Source organism: Schistocerca piceifrons, chromosome 10 (genome assembly GCF_021461385.2).
Source record: "Schistocerca piceifrons isolate TAMUIC-IGC-003096 chromosome 10, iqSchPice1.1, whole genome shotgun sequence".
Taxonomy (NCBI): Eukaryota; Metazoa; Arthropoda; class Insecta; order Orthoptera; family Acrididae; genus Schistocerca; species Schistocerca piceifrons.
In genome coordinates this window covers 32,605,040-32,629,978 of record NC_060147.1, presented here as the reverse complement: position 1 = coordinate 32,629,978, position 24,939 = coordinate 32,605,040, and the positions used below count along the sequence as shown (strand labels likewise).

The 24,939-nt window shown below is 43.0% G+C and overlaps 1 protein-coding gene across 1 annotated transcript in view; it reads right to left on the bottom strand.

The window, feature by feature from the left end:
* Nucleotides 1–1,424: 1,424 nt before the first annotated feature.
* Nucleotides 1,425–24,939, bottom strand: part of LOC124718659 (aminopeptidase N-like) — a 180,877-nt gene continuing 157,362 nt past the window's right edge. The window contains exons 14-16 of the mRNA XM_047244286.1: nt 22,717–22,857; nt 13,739–13,814; nt 1,425–1,835 (exon numbers count right to left, since the gene is read on the bottom strand). Coding sequence (XP_047100242.1) covers nt 1,425–1,835; nt 13,739–13,814; nt 22,717–22,857 — 628 coding nt within the window. The remainder of the gene's footprint in view (nt 1,836–13,738; nt 13,815–22,716; nt 22,858–24,939) is intronic.

Sequence of the window (24,939 nt, the reverse complement as noted above, 5' to 3'; positions counted from 1 at the left end):
AACATACTGTGTTCTATTATTTAAGAAGTCTTCGAGCCACTCACATATCTGTGAACTTATTTCATATGCTCATAGCTTTGTTAACAGCCTACAATGGGGCACCGTGTCAAATGGTTTCCAGGAATCTAGAAATATGGAATCTGTCTGCTGCCCGTCATCCATAGGTCTCAATATATCATGTAAGAAAAGGGCAAGCCGAGGTTCACATGACTCATGCTGACTCATGGTCATAAACTTCTTAGCCTCAAGAAAGTTTATTACATTTGAACTGAGAATGTGTTCAAGAATTCTGCAGCAAACAGAAGTTAGGGATGTTGTTCTGTAATTTTGCGGATCCGTTCTTTTACCTTTCTTGTATACTGGAGTCACCTGCGCTTTTTTCCAGTCGCTTGGGACTTTGTCCTGGGTGAGAGATTTACGATAAATGCAATGATATTGGGCCTCTCCTCACACTTTCAGTTGGTGATACTCTCTCAATGCAGCACGGTTTCTCTTCTCGATAGTCGTACTATGTAGTCACACTATGGCTTGTCAAACGACAGCATGGATGTCTTACTGTCATACACAAAGTGTACAGTGCCAGATTTCCACCTGTTGGACAAAATTGGAACTAATTTTTTTCCGGTGTAAATCAGTTCCACATTAACACTTAAGCGTAACTACCAAGGTTTGCTGCCATAACAATGATTACAGCCTACACTAGACCTGTGTGAGAGGCTGTACTTTAGTTATAACTAAACAGTTTGTAGGTTCAATTGACAGGCGAGTATTTTGGATATGCTTCAGGAAATCGAAAAGGAATCCCTGGATGGCAGATGTTTTTTTAAACAGTACTGAGGAAGTTCAGAGAACTGACATTTGAGGCAGGCCACAGAAAGATTCTACTGCCACCAGTTTACATCTCACATAAAACCTGTGATGTGAAGATAAATCAGTGCTTGTACAGAATGATATAGACAATTGCCTCACTCCATCTGTCAGTGGAACATGAAAGGAAATGACTAGTACTAATACAAGGTACTGCTTGCCATGCTCTGTACGGTGGATGGAAGAGTATGTATGTAGATGTAGAAGCACTTGAGAGAGGAACAAACTGAAAAAATATAAAATATTTGACACTGTTGTACTTTGTTTTTATTGAGCAAATATCTGCAAATTGTAATTAGTATATTAAAGTGAAATTCTACAATCATTACAAGGTACATATCTATCTTAGTGTCACAGACATTATTATCGGTTGGGCTCTAACTATACAGAAAACATTCTCTCTCTCATACACACACACACACACACACACACACACACACACACACACACACACACACACACTCTCTCTCTCTCTCTTGTGACATTTCTTGGTTACAGTCTCCCTCCATTGCTCCCTGTACCCCATGAGTAAGTATAGTGGGTTTAAAATGTCTGTTTCATACAGCAGCAGCATTGAGGTGTGCCCAGACGACAGTGAGCCCCAGAGCAATGCTTGTGATGGCTGGCAGTATGGCAGCACTGGAGCCGGGGGCTTCGGTGCTGATGGGGACGTCAGTGGTGTTGGAGGCGTCAGTGGTGTTGGGGGCATCAGTGGTGACGGGGGCGACAGTGGTGGCGGAGGCGTCAGTGGTGACGGGGGCGTCAGTGGTGACGGGGGCGCCAGTGGTGGCGGAGGCGTCAGTGGTGACGGAGGCGTCAGTGGTGACGGGGGCGTCAGTGGTGACGGGGGCTACACTCTGCAGCCACGTCCTGAGTGTCGGCTCATTCCTTTCCATCCACCTGTCCAGCGAGCTGATGGTTTTTTCCAGAGACTCGCTGATTCCCCAGCTGGACACAGCCTCGAGCAACTGGAAAAGAGGGATTCTACAGTTAGCAATAACTTGATTAACACTAGTAGATTACCCATTATTGCCTGCATAAACCAGCATACATTCATTCACTCGTTCATTCATTTATACATTTGTATATCCGTTGATGGAGGATGTGGATTGAGGCAAGATATTCATTAACTGGCAGCAGCTACTGGTGGATACTTCTGTAAAGACTAAAAGGCCGAACACCATTTACGTAGCAGCTAGTATATGACATGTCACTTCACAGATGGCTCTCCCTTTGGTAGTGTATATATTTGGCCAACTACAGGGCTTGCATAGGTGATAGTAGGAGGGTGTATATGGCGAGTTTTGCAGCGGGGATGGTCACAGGGGTAGGAGCCATAGGATAGGGAGATGGTGCAGAAGAAGCATAGGGTCTGGTTGGTTGGTTGGTTGGTTGGTTTGGGGGGAAGAGACCAAACAGCGAGGTTATCGGTCTCATCGTATTAGGGAAGGGTGGAGAAGGAAGTCGGCCGTGCCCTTTCAAAGGTACCATCCCGGCATTTGCCTGGAGTGATATAGGGAAATCACGGAAAACCTAAATCAGGATGGCCGGACGCGGGATTGAACCGTCGACCTCCCGAATGCGAGTCCAGTGTGCTAGCCACTGCGCCACCACGCTCGGTGCATAGGGTCTGACAAGCATATTGCAGAGATTGGGAGAGCGGCGGAAAGCTATGCTAGGTGTGGTGAGCAAAGTCTCAGACAGAATGGACCTCCTTTTAGGGCATGATTTTAGGAAGTCATTGCCTTGTTGAAGTAGCTCACTAATACATTCATGACAAGGATAATACTGAGCGACATGCCATGTACTAGTAAGTTGTTTTTTGGAGGGATCAGCAGTACCAGGATTGGATATGATTGCCTGAGAAATCTGCTATTGAAGTAGGCTGGTGGGGTGATTATGCCCAGTGACGGCTCAGGTGAGAATGGTGGTGTATTGCTGTAGAGAGTCCGCATCCGAACAAAAACGTTTGCCTCAAATGTCAAGCCTGTATGGGAGGGAATGTCTGACATGGAAAGGATAGCAACTGTCAAAATGTAAGTACTGTTCCCAGAATGAGATTTTCACTCTGCAGCGGAGTGTGGGCTGATATGAAACTTCCTGGCAGATTAAAACTGTGTGCCCGACCGAGACTCGAACTCGGGACCTCTGCCTTTCGCGGGCAAGTGCTCTACCATCTGAGCTACCGAAGCACGACTCACGCCCGGTACTCACAGCTTTACTTCTGCCAGTATCTCGTCTCCTACCTTCCAAACTTTACAGACGCTCTCCTGCGAACCTTGCAGAACTAGCACTCCTGAAAGAAAGGATATAGCGGAGACATGGCTTAGCCACAGCCTGTGGGATGTTTCCAGAATGAGATTTTCACTCTGCAGCGGAGTGTGCGCTGATATGAAACTTCCTGGCAGATTGCCAGATTCTTCCTGCAAGGTTCGCAGGAGAGCTTCTGTAAAGTTTGGAAGGTAGGAGACGAGATACTGGCAGAAGTAAAGCTGTGAGTACCGGGCGTGAGTCGTGCTTTGGTAGCTCAGTTGGTAGAGCACTTGCCTGCGAAAGGCAAAGGTCCCGAGTTCGAGTCTCGGTCGGGCACACAGTTTTAATCTACCAGGAAGTTTCATATCAGCGCACACTCCGCTGCAGAGTGAAAATCTCATTCTGGAAACATCCCCCAGGCTGTGGCTAAGCCATGTCTCCGCTATATCCTTTCTTTCAGGAATGCTAGTTCTGCAAGGTTCGCAGGAGAGCTTCTGTAAAGTTTGGAAGGTAGGAGACGAGGTACTGGCAGAAGTAAAGCTTTGAGTACCGGGCGTGAGTCGTGCTTCGGTAGCTCAGTTGGTAGAGCACTTGCCTGCGAAAGGCAAAGGTCCCGAGTTCGAGTCTCGGTCGGGCACACAGTTTTAATCTGCCAGGAAGTTTCATGTAAGTACTGTTGTTTGCTAGTAGATTTAATGTGGACAAAAGTGTGTACCAGACCTTGAGTATGAGCTCAACATCAAGGAAAGTAGCATGGCATTCAGAATAGGACTACGTGAAATTTAACTGGAAGAAGGTATTTAGAGATTCCTGGGAATATAACAGGTCAGCCTCGTCATGAGTCCATACAGCAAAGGTGTCATCAATGTAGCTAAACCAAACCAGGGGTAAATGCTTATGAATCCCAGGAAACTCCCCTCCAAGCCACCCTTGAAAAGGGTGGCGTAGGAAGGAGGCATTCCAGTTCCCATGGGTGTAACCCTGATATTACTGTATCCCTGCCTGCCCCTCAAATTTGACATAGTTGTTGGTAAGTATAAAGTTGATTAAGGTGAGCAGGAAGGGTGTCATAGGTTTGGAAAGGTGGGTACTGACCGAGGAAATGTCCAGCAACAGACCGACCATGAATGTGGGGGATGTTCGCATAGAGGGAGGTGGCATCAATGGTGACAAGCAAGGTGTCTGGTGGAAGTGGGATGGGCACGGATTTCAGATGATCTAGGAAATGGTTGGAGTCTATATAGGACGGAAGTCTTTGTACTATGGCTTGAAGGTGTTGAGCAACTAAGGCAGATATATGTTCGGTGGGTGCTTTGAAGCCAGAAACTACAGGACGGCCAGGATTATTGGAATGTGGACCATAGGAAGAAGATAAAAGGTGGGGGCATGTGGTTTGGGTGGGGTAAGGAGTTCCATGGATTGAGGTATTAGTCCTTGTTAGGGGCCTGACTTCTAAGGAGGGACTGCAGGTCAGTTTGATTCACAGGATGGGATCTTGATGGCAGATACTGTGCATAGAGGTGTCAGACAGCTGACATAGAGATCACTACCGTTTTCCTGTCAGTCAAGTACTACAGTCGTAGATTCTTTGTCTGTTGAGAGGATAACGATGCGTTATCAGCTTTTAGTAAGCTCAGAGTGTGGAGCTCTGCAGATGATAGGTTAGGGTCATGTGTTAGGAACCTGAGAAAGAATTGTGAAACAATGCTGGATCTTAGGAACTCTTGGAAGGCTTGTAAGAGATGATATTGAGACAGTTGTGTGGATCAAGTTGGGATCACGATTGGAACTGTTCAAGGCACTGTTCAATGCCAGGATTGCTGTTAGAAAGGTTTTGGGATTGTGTTGCAAAGTGATATGTGTGAAGAAAAGTAGGTCCTACACCAAAGCTGCGTGATTCAATGCAAGTTTAGGGGTGAGAGTGAGGTCCTTGGATAATATAGATATTTCAGGAGGGGAGAAGTGGAGAACACTGCGCTGTTGTGACTGATTCTTGTGACTATGAGTTATTATTGGTCTGGGAGACAGTAGTGAAGGCCGGGTAATATTAAGGAGGTTGGCCAAGCTGGTAATGCTAAGGCAGTTGTGGAGGTTGGCCAAATTTGGTTTGTAGGAGAGGAGTGGTGGTTGATGGTGTGGCTGTGTAGGGAGCTGCAGAGGGACAGAATAAGAAACACCACTATTAAAGTAGTTTAGGAGAAGGTGGGATAGCTTTTTGAGGTGAACTCTGGCATGTTTTTGCAGTCTGAAGTTGGCTTCATACCATCTAAGGAAATATGAGGGATAGATAACTGAAGGATTTTGTAGAAGAAGAGAAGTCTGGTGGAGTGGAAATCGGCATATGAGGCATATATGTCATAGATTGGGAAAGTGCAAGAGATTGATGTATTTAAAACTGTAAAAGAGCCTGGTGTAGAGTAGGATTACATACAGAAACAAGAACTTTCAATGTTAGCCTTTGGGAGTAACTCCAAGGGGCAAACAGGTTTCAAAAAACAGAATAATGGGACCTTAGTTTTGATAGTGCAAAAGCATATTTTTGGAATGAAGTCACTGTCCTCATCCATCCAGCCTCTTCCCTATTCCCATTCTAGCACTACGCAGCCATCAATTCGCCACCACACTCAGTCTTTTTATTTCTCTCCTTTTCCGCTACTTCCCCCCCCCCCCAAACCTCTCCCCTGCCCTCCATCTAACCTGCAGCACTTCACTGTCTGCTACCCCCACCATACTACCCCTCCCCACCCCAGCCTCCATCTTTCCCCCACCCAGTCACCACTCCCATCATGCACTGGTACTGCTGCTCGCAGTGTGGATTCAGTTGCCTGAGACTGCGTTTCCATGAGTGTGGAGTGTGTGTGTGTGTGCATATATGTGTCTATTGTTGAGAAAGGCCAATGGCTGAAAGCTTTAATTGTGAAAGTCTTTTTGTTGTGCCTATCTGCGACTCAGCATCTCTGTTATATCTATTGCTTTTACATCACACAAGATACAAGAAAAACTGGGCTTTCCAAATGTGTTCTTTTTAAAGCAAGCAGGATACTTCAGGAAATCTAACTCATGAGCTGATGTTTGGTACACACATTTTATCCACAATTTTACCAGAAGGTTGAAACACAATTTCAAATATTTTGTGCATGTATCTGTCCAAGAATTGCTAAAATTGGTGCGAATATGAGAGAGTATATAACAGCTAAACCGGATTAGCGATCATCTTCCAGTTTTTAGCTATTTCTGTATCAATACAGAAGTTTAACGTACCTCTTTAAAAGAGCACTATTAATCTATAAGCCTCTTTCTAGCAGAAGTATGCAAAGCTTTGGTAGAAAGACTAAAGGGTAACATGGAGTTTGAAGCAAAAATACAGTTTTCATTTATATTTTTTTGTTCACCTGCATATGGAAATAGATATGAAAAGAGCTCACATCAAAATTATGCATGATTCTGACCTCATCCCCAATGGCAGCCTAACTGCCCTGTTTCATATTGGGAACCTTGTACACAGTACTTTTGACGTCCTGTAGCTCTGCTTGTGTGCAAGTCACAATATTAAACTCATTCTGTTCTCTCTCTTGTCTGCTTCTCTACTGCTGTAAACTCACAATAACAAACAAATATCAAAACAAGTGAATGTTTGTAGATGTGACTACAATGTTGTCGATGAGAGAAGTAGGAAGTTAAGGTGAGAGTGAGGGGGAAGCATTTGCAGACAAGAACAGAGACACACTAGCTCTAAAATACCAAATATGCTATGCCCTTGGTGGACACCAACGGCGACCACTCAGCAATATAATGGCAACTGCCTGCATCATCAGCTACAGCGCCTGACCATACTGTAGTTGGCGTGTATTGCTATCACATTACAGCAAAGTTGATGGCAACGCTATTACAGCCAAATATTTCCTTGAAATGTGTTAAAAACAAATAATGGCTAACATTAATCTTCTCTAATTGGAAATTGTGGTAATCACTTCTACACTACTTTATGCATGTGTGTTAAGAGGAAGACAGCTTCTTTTTTTAAGCCACTACTTCTGCTCTCGTACTACTCAGCTGCTGCTAGTATCTGATACTTCACACTGGGCATGGCTCAGGTCTTACATTCTGGGGAAATCTGCACCATTTAGCCATTTGAACTAACCTATGCCTTGGGTTACACTACAAATCAGTCTATCACCACATCCAAGATTTCAGGGTTCAGGAGGGGGGGGGGGGGGGTAGGGATATCACACTATAACTATTTTATGTATTCTATCTTCTTTTGTAATCAACTACTAAATAACAACAATAGCAAAACTCCAAAATATGCTCTATAGGTAGCATATTTATCTGGCAACACTTTATCACAACAAATCATACTGATGTCGCTGAACATACTTCTATTAAATAAACAAGAAAGTACCAGAATCATTTAGAGAATGTGAAGCAGAATAAAAAAAATCTGAAGGAAACCAGACGAGACGTGAACCGATGAACTTTCACATCGTAGGTGTGCACCTATATTCACTGTAGTATGTTTTTCACTGAAGAGGCATTTTTCAAAGAAAATGAGTCCTGTTTATATCACATTACATGTCGTGCAACTTCACAAGGAATACTGCCACTCGTGATGCACCTAAAAGAAACTTTCGATTCCTGAACCCAGACAATTTGTATTGTGATGCACCTAACAGAAATTTTCGATTCCTGAACCAAGACAATTTGTAAAAAGCATAACTAATGATAATGATAATGGTAATGATAATAATAATAATAATAATAATCCCCATGGAGGCCCGGGAAAAGAATAGGCCTTCGGTATGTTCTGCCAGTCGTAAAAGGCGACGAAAAGAACAAACCACTAATAGGGCTAACCACCATTTTAGTGTGATTAGTTGGTTCAGTACAGAACAAATGAAGCCTCGGACAAGCGCTGTCATGGTCGGGGACGATGCTTGAACCCTATGCCTGTCCACAATGGTAACGACACTGCTAGCCACACGGAAAACGATTTAAATCCAAATAGAGGTGTTTTGCAGGATATGCTTCCTGCAACCACTCTAGAAGGAAAACAAAGACAGAGGATGAGATGGTCAGATGAAGTTAACCGACACCTCATGTTCTGTTATTACCAAGCAACAAACTTAGGAACCAACACAACTGGATACAGATCACAAGTATACACAAAATTTATTACCAGATATCCAGAATTAAAATTTTTAACAGAACAGCGACTAGCTGATCAGATCCATGTAATAATAAAAAATAACAGGATACCCCACTCAGAATTAGAAAACATCAAACAACAAGTACAACAAATACTGGAACAAATGAGTAGGTCAATATTGGTATACCATAGGTATTTATAGCTTTTGTCTTGTTTCTTGCTGTCAATTCTGTTTTCAGTATTTTTGTTAGTCTTTGTCTATATTTTTCATTTAGTTCTTCTTTAATATTTGTATTATCTATTCCTATTTTTTGTCTGTATCCTAGATATTTATAGGCATCTGTTTTTTCCATCGCTTCTATGCAGTCGCTGTGGTTATCCAATATGTAATCTTCTTGTTTAGTGTGTTTTCCCCTGACTATGTTATTTTTCTTACATTTGTCTGTTTCAAAAGCCATATTTATACCATTGCTGAATACTTCTGTTATCTTTAGTAATTGGTTGAGTTGTTGATTTGTTGCTGCCAGCAGTTTTAGATCATCCATGTATAGCAAATGTGTGATTTTGTATTGGTATGTTCCAGTAATATTGTATCCATAATTTGTATTATTTAGCATGTTGGATAGTGGGTTCAGAACAAGGCAGAACCAGAAAGGACTTAATGAGTCTCCTTGGTATATTCCACACTTAATCTCTATTGGCTGTGATGTGATATTATTTGAGTTTGTTTGGATATTAAGCATGGTTTTCCAATTTTTCATTATTATGTTTAGGAACTGTATCAATTTAGGACCTACTTTGTATATTTCCAATATTTGTAGTAACCATGAGTGGGGTACACTATCAAAAGCTTTTCAGTAATCAATGTATGCATAGTGTAGTGACCTTTGTTTAGTTTTAGCTTGATATGTCACTTCTGCATCTATTATCAGTTGCTCTTTACATCCTCGTGCTCCTTTGCAACAGCCTTTTTGTTCTTCATTTATAATTTTGTTCTGCATCATTAATTTCTGTGTAATGACTGAAGTTAATATTTTGTATATTGTTGGTAGGCATGTTATGAGGCGACGTTTTACTGGGTTTGCTGTGTCTGCTTGATCTTTACGTTTCAGATAAGTTATTCCATGTGCAAGAGTATCAGGGAATGTGTATGGGTCTGCAGTGTAACTGTTAAATAATTTAGTTAGATGTGAATGTGTTGAGGTGAACTTCTTTAGCCAGAAATTCGCTATTTTATCTTTTCCAGGGGCTTTCCAATTGTACGTAGAATTAATTGCTCGGGTGACTTCATATTGCAAAATTATCACTTCAGGCATTTGTGGTATCATCTTGTATGTGTCTGTTTCTGCTTGTATCCACCGTGCATGCCTGTTTTATGTTGTACCTGGTTTGACCATATGTTGCCCCAGGAGTATTCCATGTCACTTATGTTTGGTGGGTTGTCTATTTTAATGTGTGTATTATCTATTGTCTGATGAAATTTCTTTTGGTTTATGTTGAATGTTTGGTTTAGTTTCCTTCTATTTTCACTTTTTTTGTATCTTCTAAGTCGTTTGGCCAATGCTTGTAATTTCTGCTTCTTTTCATATAACTGCTCTATCGCTTCTTGTTGTGAGATTTTACCTAACCTTTTTCGTTTTTTGCCTGATATTTCATTTCTTATAAATTGTGTTAGCTGTCCGATGTCTCTTCTCAGTTTTTCTATCCTGATCTGTAGCCTGTGTTGCCATGCTGGTGGGTTTCTTCTGTGTGTTGGTTTGTCCTGATCTCTGCCTAGTGTGCATATTTAGTGTAGTGAGTGCTCCTATATAAACCAGTAGTTGTAACTCTTCCATAGTTGTATTTTCATTTATTTTGTTGTGTATGATTGTGTTGATAGTTGTTATTGTTGTTTCGACTTGTGGGTTATTTGGTGGTCTATGCAAGAATGGTCTAATATCTGTATTTGTGTCTTTGTATTCTATATTGTTAGCTGAAATTTTTCTTCTATATCTAACATGTGTGTCACTTCATGTTCTATTTGTGCTTGTTCTGATGGCTGTCTTAAGATTTCATTTTCCTCTGATTGTTTAATTGATGCGTGGTGTTCTTTGTTTGTTTGCTCTGGGATGTTTGAGTCCATTACTGTATTTTCTTCTTCTTCTGATTTAATGTATTCGATATTATACTGAACTGCAATTCAGCTCAAACTGGTTTTTTATTATCAGAAGAGGGTATTAAGCAGTAAATCTATTGGGAAAGGAATGTAAAAACTCAAGATTCTTAAACTGTCATCTGCAAGAAGTACATCCTGAAATACACTCCTGGAAATGGAAAAAAGAACACATTGACACCGGTGTGTCAGACCCACCATACTTGCTCCGGACACTGCGAGAGGGCTGTACAAGCAATGATCACACGCACGGCACAGCGGACACACCAGGAACCGCGGTGTTGGCCGTCGAATGGCGCTAGCTGCGCAGCATTTGTGCACCGCCGCCGTCAGTGTCAGCCAGTTTGCCGTGGCATACGGAGCTCCATCGCAGTCTTTAACACTGGTAGCATGCCGCGACAGCGTGGACGTGAACCGTATGTGCAGTTGACGGACTTTGAGCGAGGGCGTATAGTGGGCATGCGGGAGGCCGGGTGGACGTACCGCCGAATTGCTCAACACGTGGGGCGTGAGGTCTCCACAGTACATCGATGTTGTCGCCAGTGGTCGGCGGAAGGTGCACGTGCCCGTCGACCTGGGACCGGACCGCAGCGACGCACGGATGCACGCCAAGACCGTAGGATCCTACGCAGTGCCGTAAGGGACCGCACCGCCACTTCCCAGCAAATTAGGGACACTGTTGCTCCTGGGGTATCGGCGAGGACCATTCGCAACCGTCTCCATGAAGCTGGGCTACGGTCCCGCACACCGTTAGGCCGTCTTCCGCTCACGCCCCAACATCGTGCAGCCCGCCTCCAGTGGTGTCGCGACAGGCGTGAATGGAGGGACGAATGGAGACGTGTCGTCTTCAGCGATGAGAGTCGCTTCTGCCTTGGTGCCAATGATGGTCGTATGCATGTTTGGCGCCGTGCAGGTGAGCGCCACAATCAGGACTGCATACGACCGAGGCACACAGGGCCAACACCTGGCATCATGGTGTGGGGAGCGATCTCCTACACTGGCCGTACACCACTGGTGGTCGTCGAGGGGACACTGAATAGTGCACGGTACATCCAAACCGTCATCGAACCCATCGTTCTACCATTCCTAGACGGTACATCCAAACCGTCATCGAACCCATCGTTCTACCATTCCTAGACCGGCAAGGGAACTTGCTGTTCCAACAGGACAATGCACGTCCGCATGTATCCCGTGCCACCCAACGTGCTCTAGAAGGTGTAAGTCAACTACCCTGGCCAGCAAGATCTCCGGATCTGTCCCCCATTGAGCATGTTTGGGACTGGATGAAGCGTCGTCTCACGCGGTCTGCACGTCCAGCACGAATGCTGGTCCAACTGAGGCGCCAGGTGGAAATGGCATGGCAAGCCGTTCCACAGGACTACATCCAGCATCTCTACGATCGTCTCCATGGGAGAATAGCAGCCTGCATTGCTGCGAAAGATGGATATACAGTGTACTAGTGCCGACATTGTGCATGCTCTGTTGCCTGTGTCTATGTGCCTGTGGTTCTGTCAGTGTGATCATGTGATGTATCTGACCCCAGGAATGTGTCAGTAAAGTTTCCCCTTCCGGGGACAATGAATTCATGGTGTTCTTATTTCAATTTCCAGGAGTGTATAATACAATAAGATAATAAGGAGTTAAAATAGGCTGGCAGAAATCACAGCTACTTTTATTCCATGTTTATGTCACGAGCTAAAAGAGGAACAAAACATATTCCTTTGTGTATCTCCACAAGAAACAGTTGCATGGTGTCTTATCTGGAGATCTCTGCGGTCCAGAATGTGGGGCAGTGTCTCAGTGTCCCATGGACTGGAGATCAGAAACAGAACGAGTACCAGTATAATGGTGTAGATTGCATATTCTAGAAATGAAGGTGCCACTGTTACATCAGTACTATATCGGCTTCCTTCCTTCCCACTGTCGTTCTGCAAGTATGAAGAGCCTGAGAACAATGGTACGGAGGTCAATTCGCACTCGTCGACTCGTGCTCTCTTACTGAAGCGTGCAGGAGTGTGAGGTTTGTCGTGACTTCGTGTGACTGACTGTTGTTATCAGATGGCATTTTACAAAGTTTTGGTAGATTGTGAAAAGAGTAAGATGAAACTTAAGTGACGCATTGTATACAACTGCAAATGTGCTCCATTAGAGGAAGACAGATGTCTGGAAAAATTTTATGTTACAGTCCACACTTCAGATGAGCAACGTACAAAGTTCATCCAAAGCCAACAAACTGATAGTATTCTTGTTTATTACACCTCTGACATGAGTAAACATATGTGGTCTGTTAAACAAAACTGGGCACAGAGCAGCATCACTATCATGTCCAAGAGGTAAATAGTGAGCTATTTGAGTGTTCTTTTGATCATGGCAATTCTCAGAGACTCCATTTTGAGCATATCTGTGTGTGCTGAGGTGGGGAGCATGCATGCACTCATGTGCACCAGAGACTTGCTAGTATGTTGACTGTGTGTGTGTGTGTGTGTGTGTGTGTGTGTGTGTGTGTGACAATGTAATTGTTACACATTTTCTGGGTAGGGATTAAACATTCAAATAAATTCACAGCCAATGACGCAAGTCCTTGGTTGTACTTGAGAACTCTCTCTCCTTTCTACACTTGTATAGCCCACTTGTATCTGACAGCAGACTTAAGTGACAAGTTTTCTGTTAAATAGGCAGCAGCAAAGAGTGGGAAGTTGGGGCCTGAGCATGAGAAATGAAATTTTTGTGTGGATCCTAATGCACACAGTTATAAATTTTGTGAGAACATATAGTTTAAAGGAAATTTTTTTTAATTTCTCGGTTTCAGGTCTCACCAACTGAAATATAATAATATCATTTTGTTCACTACATGGTCCCTGTGTTCCTGTAGGGCAGCGATTCGCAAACTTTTCCTCTAATGGAACACTTTGAGCACCCTGGCACCTTCTTTATGTTGAATGTTAATAACAAAAACAATGAGAAAAAATTATTTTATTCAGTGATTACGTGAACTTAAAGTCTTAACATGGATAACATAAAAAAGAAGAAGGAGAATTAATACAGTCAAACACACAAAAGAGGGCCTTGTTGTTAATAGTTTTTTGTGGAGCACTTATTCATTCCCTATGGAACACCAGTGTTCAGGAGAACACACACAGTCTGGTAAGTCCTGCCGTAGGGCAATATGTCTAGTTTGCATAGTTGCCTTTCTGTTGGAATTTGTGCTCATTATTCTCCACAGGAAATAAAGTGAAAATCGTATTCGGTGAATATCAGATCTGTTACAAATAAATGGAATTGTGAGCCACAGCAGCATGCTTATACAGAATATTTCTCACCTCTGCTCTCTGATTTGCTGGCAGCCACTGGGCCATGCTGTTCACCACACTTGATGTCTTCTCGATTTCTTCCAATCTGAAACAAAATTAATACCAAATAATGCAGGCAGATGTGTAAGAACAATAGCAGTTATGCAGTGCTAACACTGGCTGATGCACTTTCTGAAAGCATTGATTGCGGATCTGAGAAAACTGTCAGCACAGGCTTTCAAACCAGAGTTAGCTCAGGAAAGAGTTTACATCATAAGAGAAAGGATGAAAGAATAGTGTTTCATGCCCCATTGTTAATGATGTCAATAAAGACAGAGTACAAGCTCAGATTAGGGAAAGAATCTCAGCATTTGCCTTAAGCAATTTAGGGAAATCTAAATCTTGATCATATGAAATTAGAAAAGAAACAAATACACTGACTCTGGGTGTTGAGTACATAGTTGGCATGTTACGACAGCTACATAATGGAAAACTAGATCCAAATATGAGTTGGCAATGAATTATGTGAGACCTGTGTTTACTTGCATATTTGATACACTTTGCTTTTATTTTGTTGGTCTATACTTTCAATTTCTTCCTTACTGCCACACACATTAATCATTGTTCAATACCATTTAAAACAACTGAATGAGATACAGATATACAGATTGATATTTTGTCTACACATATTCCAGTTCAGTCAGTTTAGTAGTTTCAGATCAGGAAAGACAGAAATCCTTTACATAACACATTTCTCATAGTTTATGTAAGATATATGCAGTGCTGTTTTTCTGGGGAAACGCTGGGGGTTGCGTACCCCTAAACTTTTTCGTCGACAAAGTAATTTTTTTACGATTATGAGAACTTGGAAGAGTGCCAAAGATTTATTTCACAGACATAAATTTTATATTTCATTTTTTCGTGTTGGTAATTGCAATACGAACGATACTAGTGCAGTTTTTGGTGGGAAAAGCGATGTCATTGACTGTTTCAAGCATTTCGAAGTTGCAGCAACGGTTCTCGACAGCTGAATCGCTGGCAGCCAGTTCACATTGTTGATGACGTCATGGCTAAAAGCACACAGGTGGTACCCCATGCTTTAGTTATAAGAAATTTTCACTGCATTCTATCCAATGTCAGAGTACCCTCAAACTTTTTTTTAATAAAAAAAGCACTGGATATATGTACATCATATACATCAAAATACTCGTCGGAATATCATACCCCTTATGTAATATAAGTTTTCTGATTTTTCATTGTAGTTTTAGTTTTTACAACGAAAAATTTTAAGGATGGCAAAGTGTATTTAAATATAATGAGTTGGCATTCGCATTCGATTTGCTTCTTCAACCCACAACCTAACCTAGACCTAGGCTATGCTACAGACCAGTTACCACAACCAAGATTGATGAAGGATCACATTCAAGTCCAGTGAAAATTTGTACTACAGAAGTATCTAGAAGTAACTGTAAAGCGGCATAAGCAATCCTTGAAAACGTAAACATTCACAACCTTTAATATTTTTTTAAAGACATCTTTATGTAGGAATCAATAACATTTGAGCGTTGCACTGGCTACAGAAATACGTCATATTTTACTTATTGAAGTTATAGACTTATACAAATAATCTTTTATTAGCCAAAATCGCAAAGCTGTTTATAAATGTTGATAGCTAGTTTTGGCTAAAACAGCTAGCCGTCTTCAGATCAATAACACAAACACTGCTGTGTATTATGCCCAGACTGGTAGGAGATACACTGTCATCAATAAAATAAATATTTGTGCATAACAGCATTCATGGCCCAACCGTTTTATACATGTGCAAGTCGATTAGCATTTATGTATGTGTTACCCAAATGTATGAGATTACTGTAAACATTGTACAATACCACTGAATCAGATAGTATCCACAAATGAAGAGTTTCAGCACAAATTAGCGGACAAATTTACCCTGTCACATAACAGCAGTGAATAATACGCTTACAAGGGAAACTCCCCTTTGCACCCCCCCCCCCCCCCCCCTCAGATTTAGTGCTAAGAGAATCCAGTGGAGAGCCCGCCAAAAGATGAACTCAGATCAAATGTGAAAACAGGAAGGTGTACTGAACTCGCGACTGCTACGGTCGCAGGTTCGAATCCTGCCTCGGGCATGGATGTGTGTGATGTCCTTAGGTTAGTTAGGTTTAAGTAGTTCTAAGTTCTAGGGGACTGATGACCACAGATGTTAAGTCCCATAGTGCTCAGAGCAATTTGAACCATTTTTTTGTACTGAACTGTGAAAAAAAAAGCAAAATAGAAAGTGCGAACAGTCTAAGGATGGGAAGTGCAATAAAGAGGAATCTGAGAGAGCACTGGTGTCATGGTTAAGTGGCCACAGTGTTGGACTGCCAAGTGGGCAAGTCGCATTCAAACCTCCATCGCTCTGAAAACAAACTTTTTTTTTTACGCTGCTTGCTGTATTCAAATCTGTGCCTGCGTTGTGGTGTAGCATACATTTTCAACAGTGAGGTGTAAGGAAGGGTCCTATAAAGGCAGTTGATGTTACACAACTACTCTATTAACAGCTGAAAGGAACTGGCTTTCAAATGGGAATCGCAATGTTTGATGACAAGGCAACAAGTCAACCGAATCCTTCACCAGAAAACATGTCTAGTGTGTCACACACAGCATTAGTGACAGTACGTGTGTTATATGATAAGAATCTCTTACCGACACACAAAATTTGTACACCTGGTAAGTGAGTGAGATATGCCTCCTTGGCCAATTAGGTGTTTCATTAACGTGAATGTGATCACTTCCAAGGAAATGATGAAAACGTAATAGTTTGTCACATAATCTGCAATAAATGAATGCAACAGTTTCACAATCACAGTTTCTCTGTGCTCTGTCAAACATACGTTTTCAATATTTTTGAAGCTGCATTCCATTTTGGAAGTTTTGACTCTTAAAGTCCTTTCTTGTAACATAGTTCTCACCCTTTATTTGTTGTTTTCATTTCTGTGAGACATCTATGTGAGACCTTCCTTGCTCTCACTAGTCCACATGTTTACTTGCGACAGTAATGTATTCTTACCACATGACTCATATTCTATAACGAATGTATAGTATGACAACTGCCAAGAGCACTGAAAGAGAGAATAAACATTTCAATGATTGAATGAGCAGTTCATAATGTTTTGAAAAAAATAAAAATAAATATAACCAACACGAAGGAGTTTCGAACCCACCTCGTCCGCTTTATGTCCAACACCTTGACTACTTAACGACAACGCCATGGTCGTTCGCCAGCGCTCAACATTACACTACTGGCCATTAAAATTGCTACACCACGAAGATGACGTGCTACAGACGCGAAATTTAACCGACAGGAAGAAGATGCTGTGATATGCAAATGATTAGCTTTTCAGACCATTCACATAAGGTTGGGGCCGGTGGTGACACCTACAACGTGCTGACATGAGGAAAGTTTGCAACCGATTTCTCATACAGTTGACCGGCGTTGCCTGGTGAAACGTTGATGTGATGCCTCGTGTAAGGAGGAGAAATGAGTACCATCATGTTTCCGACTTTGATAAAGGTCGGATTGTAGCCTATCGCGATTGCGGTTTGTCGTATCGCGACATTGCTGCTCGCGTTGGTCGAGACCCAATGACTGTTAGCAGAATATGGAATCGGTGGGTTCAGGAGAGTAATAAGGAACGCCGTGCTGTATCCCAATGGCCTCGTATCACTAGCAGTCGAGACGACAGGAATCTTATCCACACGGCTGTGACGGATCGTGCAGTCACGTCTCGATCCCTGAGTCAACAGATGGGGACGTTTGCAAGACAACAACCATCTGCACGAACAATTCGACGGCGTTTGCAGCAGCATGGACTATCAGCTTGGAGACCACGGCTGCGGTTACCCTTGATGCTGCATCACAGACAGGAGCGCCTGCGATGGTGTGCTCAACGGCGAACCTGGGTGCACGAATGGAACACGTCATTTTTTCGGATGAATCCAGGTTCTGTTCACAGCATCATTATGGTCGCATCCGTGTTTGGCGACATCGCGGTGAACGCACATTGGAAGCATGTATTTGTCATTGCCATACTGGCGTATCACCCGGCGTGATGGTATGGGGTGCCATTGGTTACACGTCTCGGTCACCTCTTGTTCGCGTTGTCGGCACTTTGTACAGTGGACGTTATATTTCAGATGTGTTATGGCCCGTGGCTCTACCCTTCATTCGATACCCGCGAAACCCTACATTTCAGCAGGATGATGCACGATCGCATGTTGCAGGTCTTGTATGGGCCTTTCTGTATACAGAGAATGTTCGACTACTGCCCTGGCCAGCACATTCTCCAGATCTCTCTCCAATTGAAAACGTCTGGTCAATGGTGGCCGAGCAACTGGCTCGTCACAATACGCCAGTCACTACTCTTGATGAACTGCGGTATCATGTTGAAGCTGCATGGGCAGCTGTACCTGTACACGCCATCCAAGCTCTGTTTGACTCAATGCCCAGGCGTATCAAGGCCGTTATTAAGGCCGGAGGTGGTTGTTCTGGGTACTGATTTCTCAGGACCTATGCACCCAAATTGCGTGAAAATGTATTCACATGTCAGGTCTAGTATAATATATTTGTCCAATGAATACCCGTTTATCATCTGCATTTCTTGTCGGTGTAGGAATTTTAATGGCCAGTAGTGTACAACTTGTTAAGCTGGGGACTTTTCCTTGGTGGGAAGTCTTGGAATTGCAGTTGAACGGAACGCACAGTGCCTTGAAAGGAGGACATAAAATGAACACGAACAAAAATTTAAAAAAAGTAGCCAAATAAAATCAGGTGCTGCTGAGGGTAGTGGATTAGGAAGCGAGACCTAAAAGTAACAGATGAGTTTGGCTGTTTGGGCAACAAACTAACTGGTGATGGCCCAGATATAAAGTACAGAAAATGTACACTGTCACTAGCAAGAAAAGCTTTTCTGAAGAAGAGAAACTTGTTAACATCATACATACAACCTTTGACAATAAAGTTTGATGAATAGTCCTGTAACATAGATGAACTATGAACTGCTGTTACCTTCCTGTCCTTCGAAATAATCACCTCCCACAAGTATGTACTACTGAACTCTGCAATACATGTCCTGTAAACTTTACATCTGGTGGATTGAGTTTCGGCGAGTACGGTGAATGTTCAAAATGCACCACCCACTTTTTGTCAGGAGCTGTTTGACGATATTGGCTGTGTGTGGGTGAGCGTTGTTGTGGATAAAAAACCAGGAAACTTGTGGTGTGTGCTGGAGTCGTACCCTGCGTAAATGTTGCGTGAAACGGGTCAAAATTTCAACTGTGCAGCGTTCAACGTCGACCCTCAGGAGGAAATTTCTTGTGGGTAATGCCTTGACTATCGGAAAAGGTGATGAGTATTGTTTTGATGTGTAATTTTTTGGCTCTGACCTTTTTCTGGCAAGGTGATGTCGGAGGACTCCATTTCATGCTTTACAATTTCATTTCAGGGGTACCGGAGACACCAGGTTTCATTCCCAGTGACAACATGGTTGAATAAATTGGGTGTCGCAACCACCGTTTTCACAAAAAATCTGTGAAGCCTCTGAACGAGTCTGCTCCTGGTCGTCAGTCAAGTGATGTGGCCAGGACGACAACACATTCTCGTCTTCTGAAGCTCTTGGGTAAAGATTTATCACACACATTCACGGTACATCTGCAGTTCATCCACTATTGCGCGCACACTTAATCGACTGTCTTTTGTGATTAACGTTCTGACTTTCTCAATGTTTTCGTCACTGACGGCAGTCATCAGTCCTCTGCTACAGGGATTGTCAGAAACACTTTCCTGGCCTCCTCGAAAACGAGCGAACTACTCGTACACACACTTCATGGACAGTGCTTGATACCTATAAACATGTATGAGCACTGCACATTTGTATTGCCAAGCTTAAAACAAAACTTTAAATGGATCCTTTGCTCGTTCATTATCCTGTTCCCAATCCAGAACCAACGTACTAAACAAGCACTTCGTCCAACAGGTCTAACACAAAACACACACGATGCTCAACTGAACTACGGTGGAGGCAGGTTGTCAACACCGGCCGTCACGCAGGTGCAGCGTTGAGAGTCGCCAGTGTTGCCCAGTCGACTATTCTGACTTCATCCACCGAACTTTATTGTCAGAGGTTGTAGATTTAAGTGTTGGGGACTCTTTTCTGAAGGTATCTGTCTGGATAATGATAGAAGCTGAAGAAATGAATTAAAATTTGTGCCACAGCTGCAGCTCGTACCTGGGTCTCCTTGCGTTCTATGCATGTATGGTAGCCATTACACCACCGCAGCAGTGTAGGTAACACAGCTGCATGGACGACCCTAGTCCAATGCCCTCCCTACACAAACTTCAGTTCCTGTCTTCAGTACATTTTTCCCTTGCTAAATCATCAATATTGCCGAGGCTCTCCAGTACTGGAATAGCACCCCAGCTTTGGATGTAATGGGGAAAGCCTGCCTGTACTTCATACGTAAACGATCTATAGATCTAACAATGGAAAATCTAGGATGGAATGTAACAATACCTATTCATGGGTCATTAGAGGAATCCTTCTTAAAAACCCAGAATCCTAAACCCCCCACCTGGTTCAGATTCATTGATGACATCTTTGCTATCTGGATTGAAGATGAGGACACCATATTCACATTCCTCCAGAATCTCAACAACTTCTCCCCCATTTGCTTCACCTGGTCCTAATCAACCCAACAAGCCACCTTCGTAAAATTGACCTCCACCTCAGAGATGGCTACATCAGTACCTCCGTCCATATCAAATCTACTAACCACCAGCAATACCTCCACTACGACAGCTGCCACCCATTCCATACCAAGAAGTCCCTTCCGTACAGCCTAGCCACCCGTAGACGTTTGCATCTCCTATGACGAGTAGTCCCTCTCAAAATATACTGTGGGACTCACTGAAGCCTTCACTGGCCGTAATTATCCTCTCATCCTTGTACAAAAACAAATCGCCCGTGCCTTATCTTTCCAGTCTCCCACCACCTCCAAAAGACCCACAGTGCGGTCACAGAGGAGCATTCCCCTTGTAACTCAGTACCATCGGGGACTGGAGCAACTGAATTACATTCTCTGCCAGGGTTTCGATTACCTCTCGTCATGCCCTCAAATGAGAAATGTGCTGCCCACTATCCTTCCCACCCCTAGTACCATGATATTCCGTCGTCCACCAAACCTACACAATATACTCGCCCATCCTTACACATCCTGCTCCCAATCCCTTACCTCATGGCTCATACCCCTGTAAGAGACCTAGATGCGAGACCTGTCCCATACATCCTCCTACCACCACCTACTCCAGTCCAGTCACTAACATCACCTATCCCATCAAAGGCAGGGCTACCTGTGAAACCAGTCATGTGATTTACAAGCTGGGCTGCAACCACTGTGCTGCATTCTATGTAGGCATGACAACCAACAAGCTGTCTGTTCACATGAATGGCCACCGATAAACTGTGGCCAAAAAACAAGTGGACCACCCTGTTGCTGAACACGCTGCCAAATGTGATATCCCTCATCTCAATAATTGCTTTATAGCCTGTGCCTTATGGATCCTTCCCACCAACACCAGCTTTTCAGAATTGCGCAGGTGGGAACTATCCCTGCAATACATCCTACGTTCCAGTAACCCTCCTAGCCTCAACCTTCACCCATCCAGCCCCCTCCCTGTTCCCATTCCAGCACTACACAGCTGTCACATACCCCCTCCGCACCTTCTCTCCTGCCCTCTGTCTAAACTGCAACACTTCACTGTCCGCCACTCCCACCATGCTATCCCCCCCCTCCTTGCCCCAACCTCCTCGTTACTCCCACCCAGTCGCCATTCCCATCATGCACTGGTGCTGCTGCTTGCATTGTAGATTCAGTTCTCTAAGACTGCAGACGTGTGTGCAAGTTGCGTTTGTGTGAGTGTGTGTGTGTGTGGGTGGATGTCTACTGCTGACAAAGGCCTAAATGGCTGAAAGCTACAACTGGGTGAATCTTTTTGTTGTGCCTATCACGACTCAGCATCTCTGCTATATGGTGAGTAGCAACTTTCCTCTCTGGTATTGATCTGTAGATCTGATATATTTGAATTTTCCTTGAGACATATGAGTCTCAGCTTCATCAATGATAGTGATGGAAAGTGAAGAAATGAATTAAAATTTGTGCCACACCTGAGACTCGAACCTGGGTCTCCTTTGTTGCTAGGCAGATGTGGTAGTCATTATACTAGCACAGGAGTATAGGTAACACATCTGGAGTGCAGCCTTGTATGGAGGTGGCATATGGACTATAAACAGTTCAGGCAAAAAGAGAATAGAAGCTTTTGAAATGTGATGCTACAGAAGGATTCTGAAGATTAAGTGGGTAGACTGGGTAATTAATGAGGGGGCACTGAAGAGAAATGGGGTGAAAAGAGATTCGTGGCACTACTTGACTAAAAGAAGGGATTCATTGATAGTACACATTCTGAAATCACAAATTTCATACTGGAAGAAAGTGGGGGGAGGATAAAAACGTAGAGGAAGAACCAAGAGATGAATACAGTCAGCAGAGTCAGGAGCATATCGGTTGCTGTAGTTATTTGGAGATGAAGAGGCTTGTACAACATAGAGTAGCATGGAGAGCTGTATTAAAACCAGTCTTCCAACTGAAGACTACAACAACAATGAGGACTGGAATGGAGTGTACTCAGCCTAGTGAAGCCAACTGAGGAACTATCCGACCGAATATCGTAGTTCCAAAGTCGAGAAACCCGACAATGACCGGGACAGTGATGTGCTGGCTACACGCCCCTACATACCACATTCAGTGACGCCATTGGCAGAGGGGCCGATTGGCCCGAATAGGGACAGAGTGTGGAACTTTACTTTTACTAATTTCTCACTTACCCTCATAACATGTGGTATCTTACATGGATGGAAATAGGCAACAGTATTGAAGTTGCAGGTACTCACACTGCTTTGACCTCATCATTGTGCTGCTTCAGGTAGCTGAGCGCAAACTGTGCGCCTTGAGGACTGGAGATGACGCTGCTGAAGACGGTCTGCACATCCTGTAGGCGAACACCGTCCTTCTTCACTGCCTTCTCGAGGAAGCTGTGTGCACACGTGTAATGGAATTTAGTTATGTCAAAGCATACAGTTCTCAAGCCAATGGTTATAATACTTAGGAGACACTACAACACTAGAACGTTTATAATGAAACAACACTTTGGGTGTGTTTTCGACTCATGGTCATTCAATGCCTAAGTTATCAACATCCTTAATAAAACAATCGAAAACAAATGAGGTTAAATTGTCTAAAATAGTGGAAAGAGATAAAGAATGTTTTACTTTAAATTGCACTCACTCTCTCCCATCACACGTTCACCTGCAAAGTCACACAATCACATGTACTTTACAATACAAAATCAAACAATGGAAAATCCAGGGGAGATGCTGAGTCGCAGACGGTCACAACAAAAAGTCTGTCACAAAATAACTCGAGTCTGGCATCAGCTGTAAGAGACTGTGGTCACGTGTGTGTGAGTTGCATTTGCTTGAGTGTGTGTGTATGCCTGTCGTCTATTTCTGACAAAGGCCTTGTTGGACGAGAGCTTATTTTGTGACAGTCTTTTTGTTGTGCCTATCTGCGACTCATCATCTCCGCTATATGGTGAGTAGCAACTATCCTTTTTCTCCTCTACAATACCACAGATTTGGTCAAAAGCTCTAGTAAAACATAGATAGCCCAAGATAAAGACTACAGTTAGTGCACAGAGATAAGTGGCTGGCTGATAACACAGAACCGTGTTGCAATATGGCAGAGTGGGACAGCTTGCACTTGCTGAAACAACCAACATTAGGACTACTGATGTTTGAGATTCAGATTCTTTGTTTGTCATTCATTACATGCAATACACTTCCAATGCCATAGTTGCATTTTTTTCTTGCACATTCTGAGTAACTACTATTTTGTCTCTTTGGAATTTCATTTCCACAAGGACTGTTTCATGTTTACATAACATTCAATGTCTTGTTCAATTTCTATTTTGCATATTTGCAGTCCATAAAACGTCCTTGTATTACTGTCATATCGACAGTTCTAGAATCAGAGCTTAATGTTTTGTCACACCAAAAGATTTATAGTGCAATAGAACATAGGAGGGTCGTCCACAAAGTAAGTTCTGTTTCTATTTCTGTCCGCAGCAGCGCTACGATCGCAGTTCAGAGCATGCGCAGCAGATACTCTGACTCAAGAAGAAGACATTTTCAGATCGCTGCTGCCGACGTGTGCTTTGTAGTGCTTCTTTATAATGTGAGCTGTAACTGAAAATGTCGCCACATGTGAAATCAGATGTGTGATTCGTTTTCCAAATGCAAAGAAAGTTAAACCAAAGGAAATTCATCAGATAATCTGCGAGGTTTATGGACAAAATGCTATGAGTGATTCAATGATTAGAAGATGGGTCAGACTGTTCAATGAAGGATGTGATCGAGTGCACGATGAAGAACAAAGTGGACACCCGTCTGTAGTTACTGATGAACTGGTTCACACAATTGAAGAGAAGATTAAGCACAACTGTAAGTTCACACTTAGTGCCCTTGCTATGGAGGTTCCACAAATCTCACGATCACTAATTCATTAAATTGTTACTGAAAAACGATAATGCCCGACCTCACACTGCGAATGCGACCAAACAACTCTTACGAGAATTTCACTGGGACGCGTTTGATCATCCTCCGTACAGCCCGGACCTCGCTCATAGCGACTTTCGTCTGTTCTTACACCTAAAATCTGTCCTTGGTGGTCAACACTTCTACGATGATGACGAGCTGAAAGAATATGTTACCACATGGTTGAATACACAGGTGATAACCTTCTATGAAGAAGGTGTACAAATGAAAAAGGCATACAAAAACTTGTGCCACGCTATGACAAGTGCATACAAAATTTCGGAAGCTATGTAGAAAAGTAGTTTAACAGTTGTAGATTTTTGTACAATAAATATTTTTTGTGTCTGTACACGTTTGTTTTATATAGCCAAACGGAACTTACTTTGTGGACGACCCTCGTATATCAGAAACAAACACCGAAATTATGTCAGTAGTACAGTATTCGAGACCATTATTCTGCAATTAATACTATAAATGAATACATTGTTGATGAATGATATATGACCCATTCTCACATACATG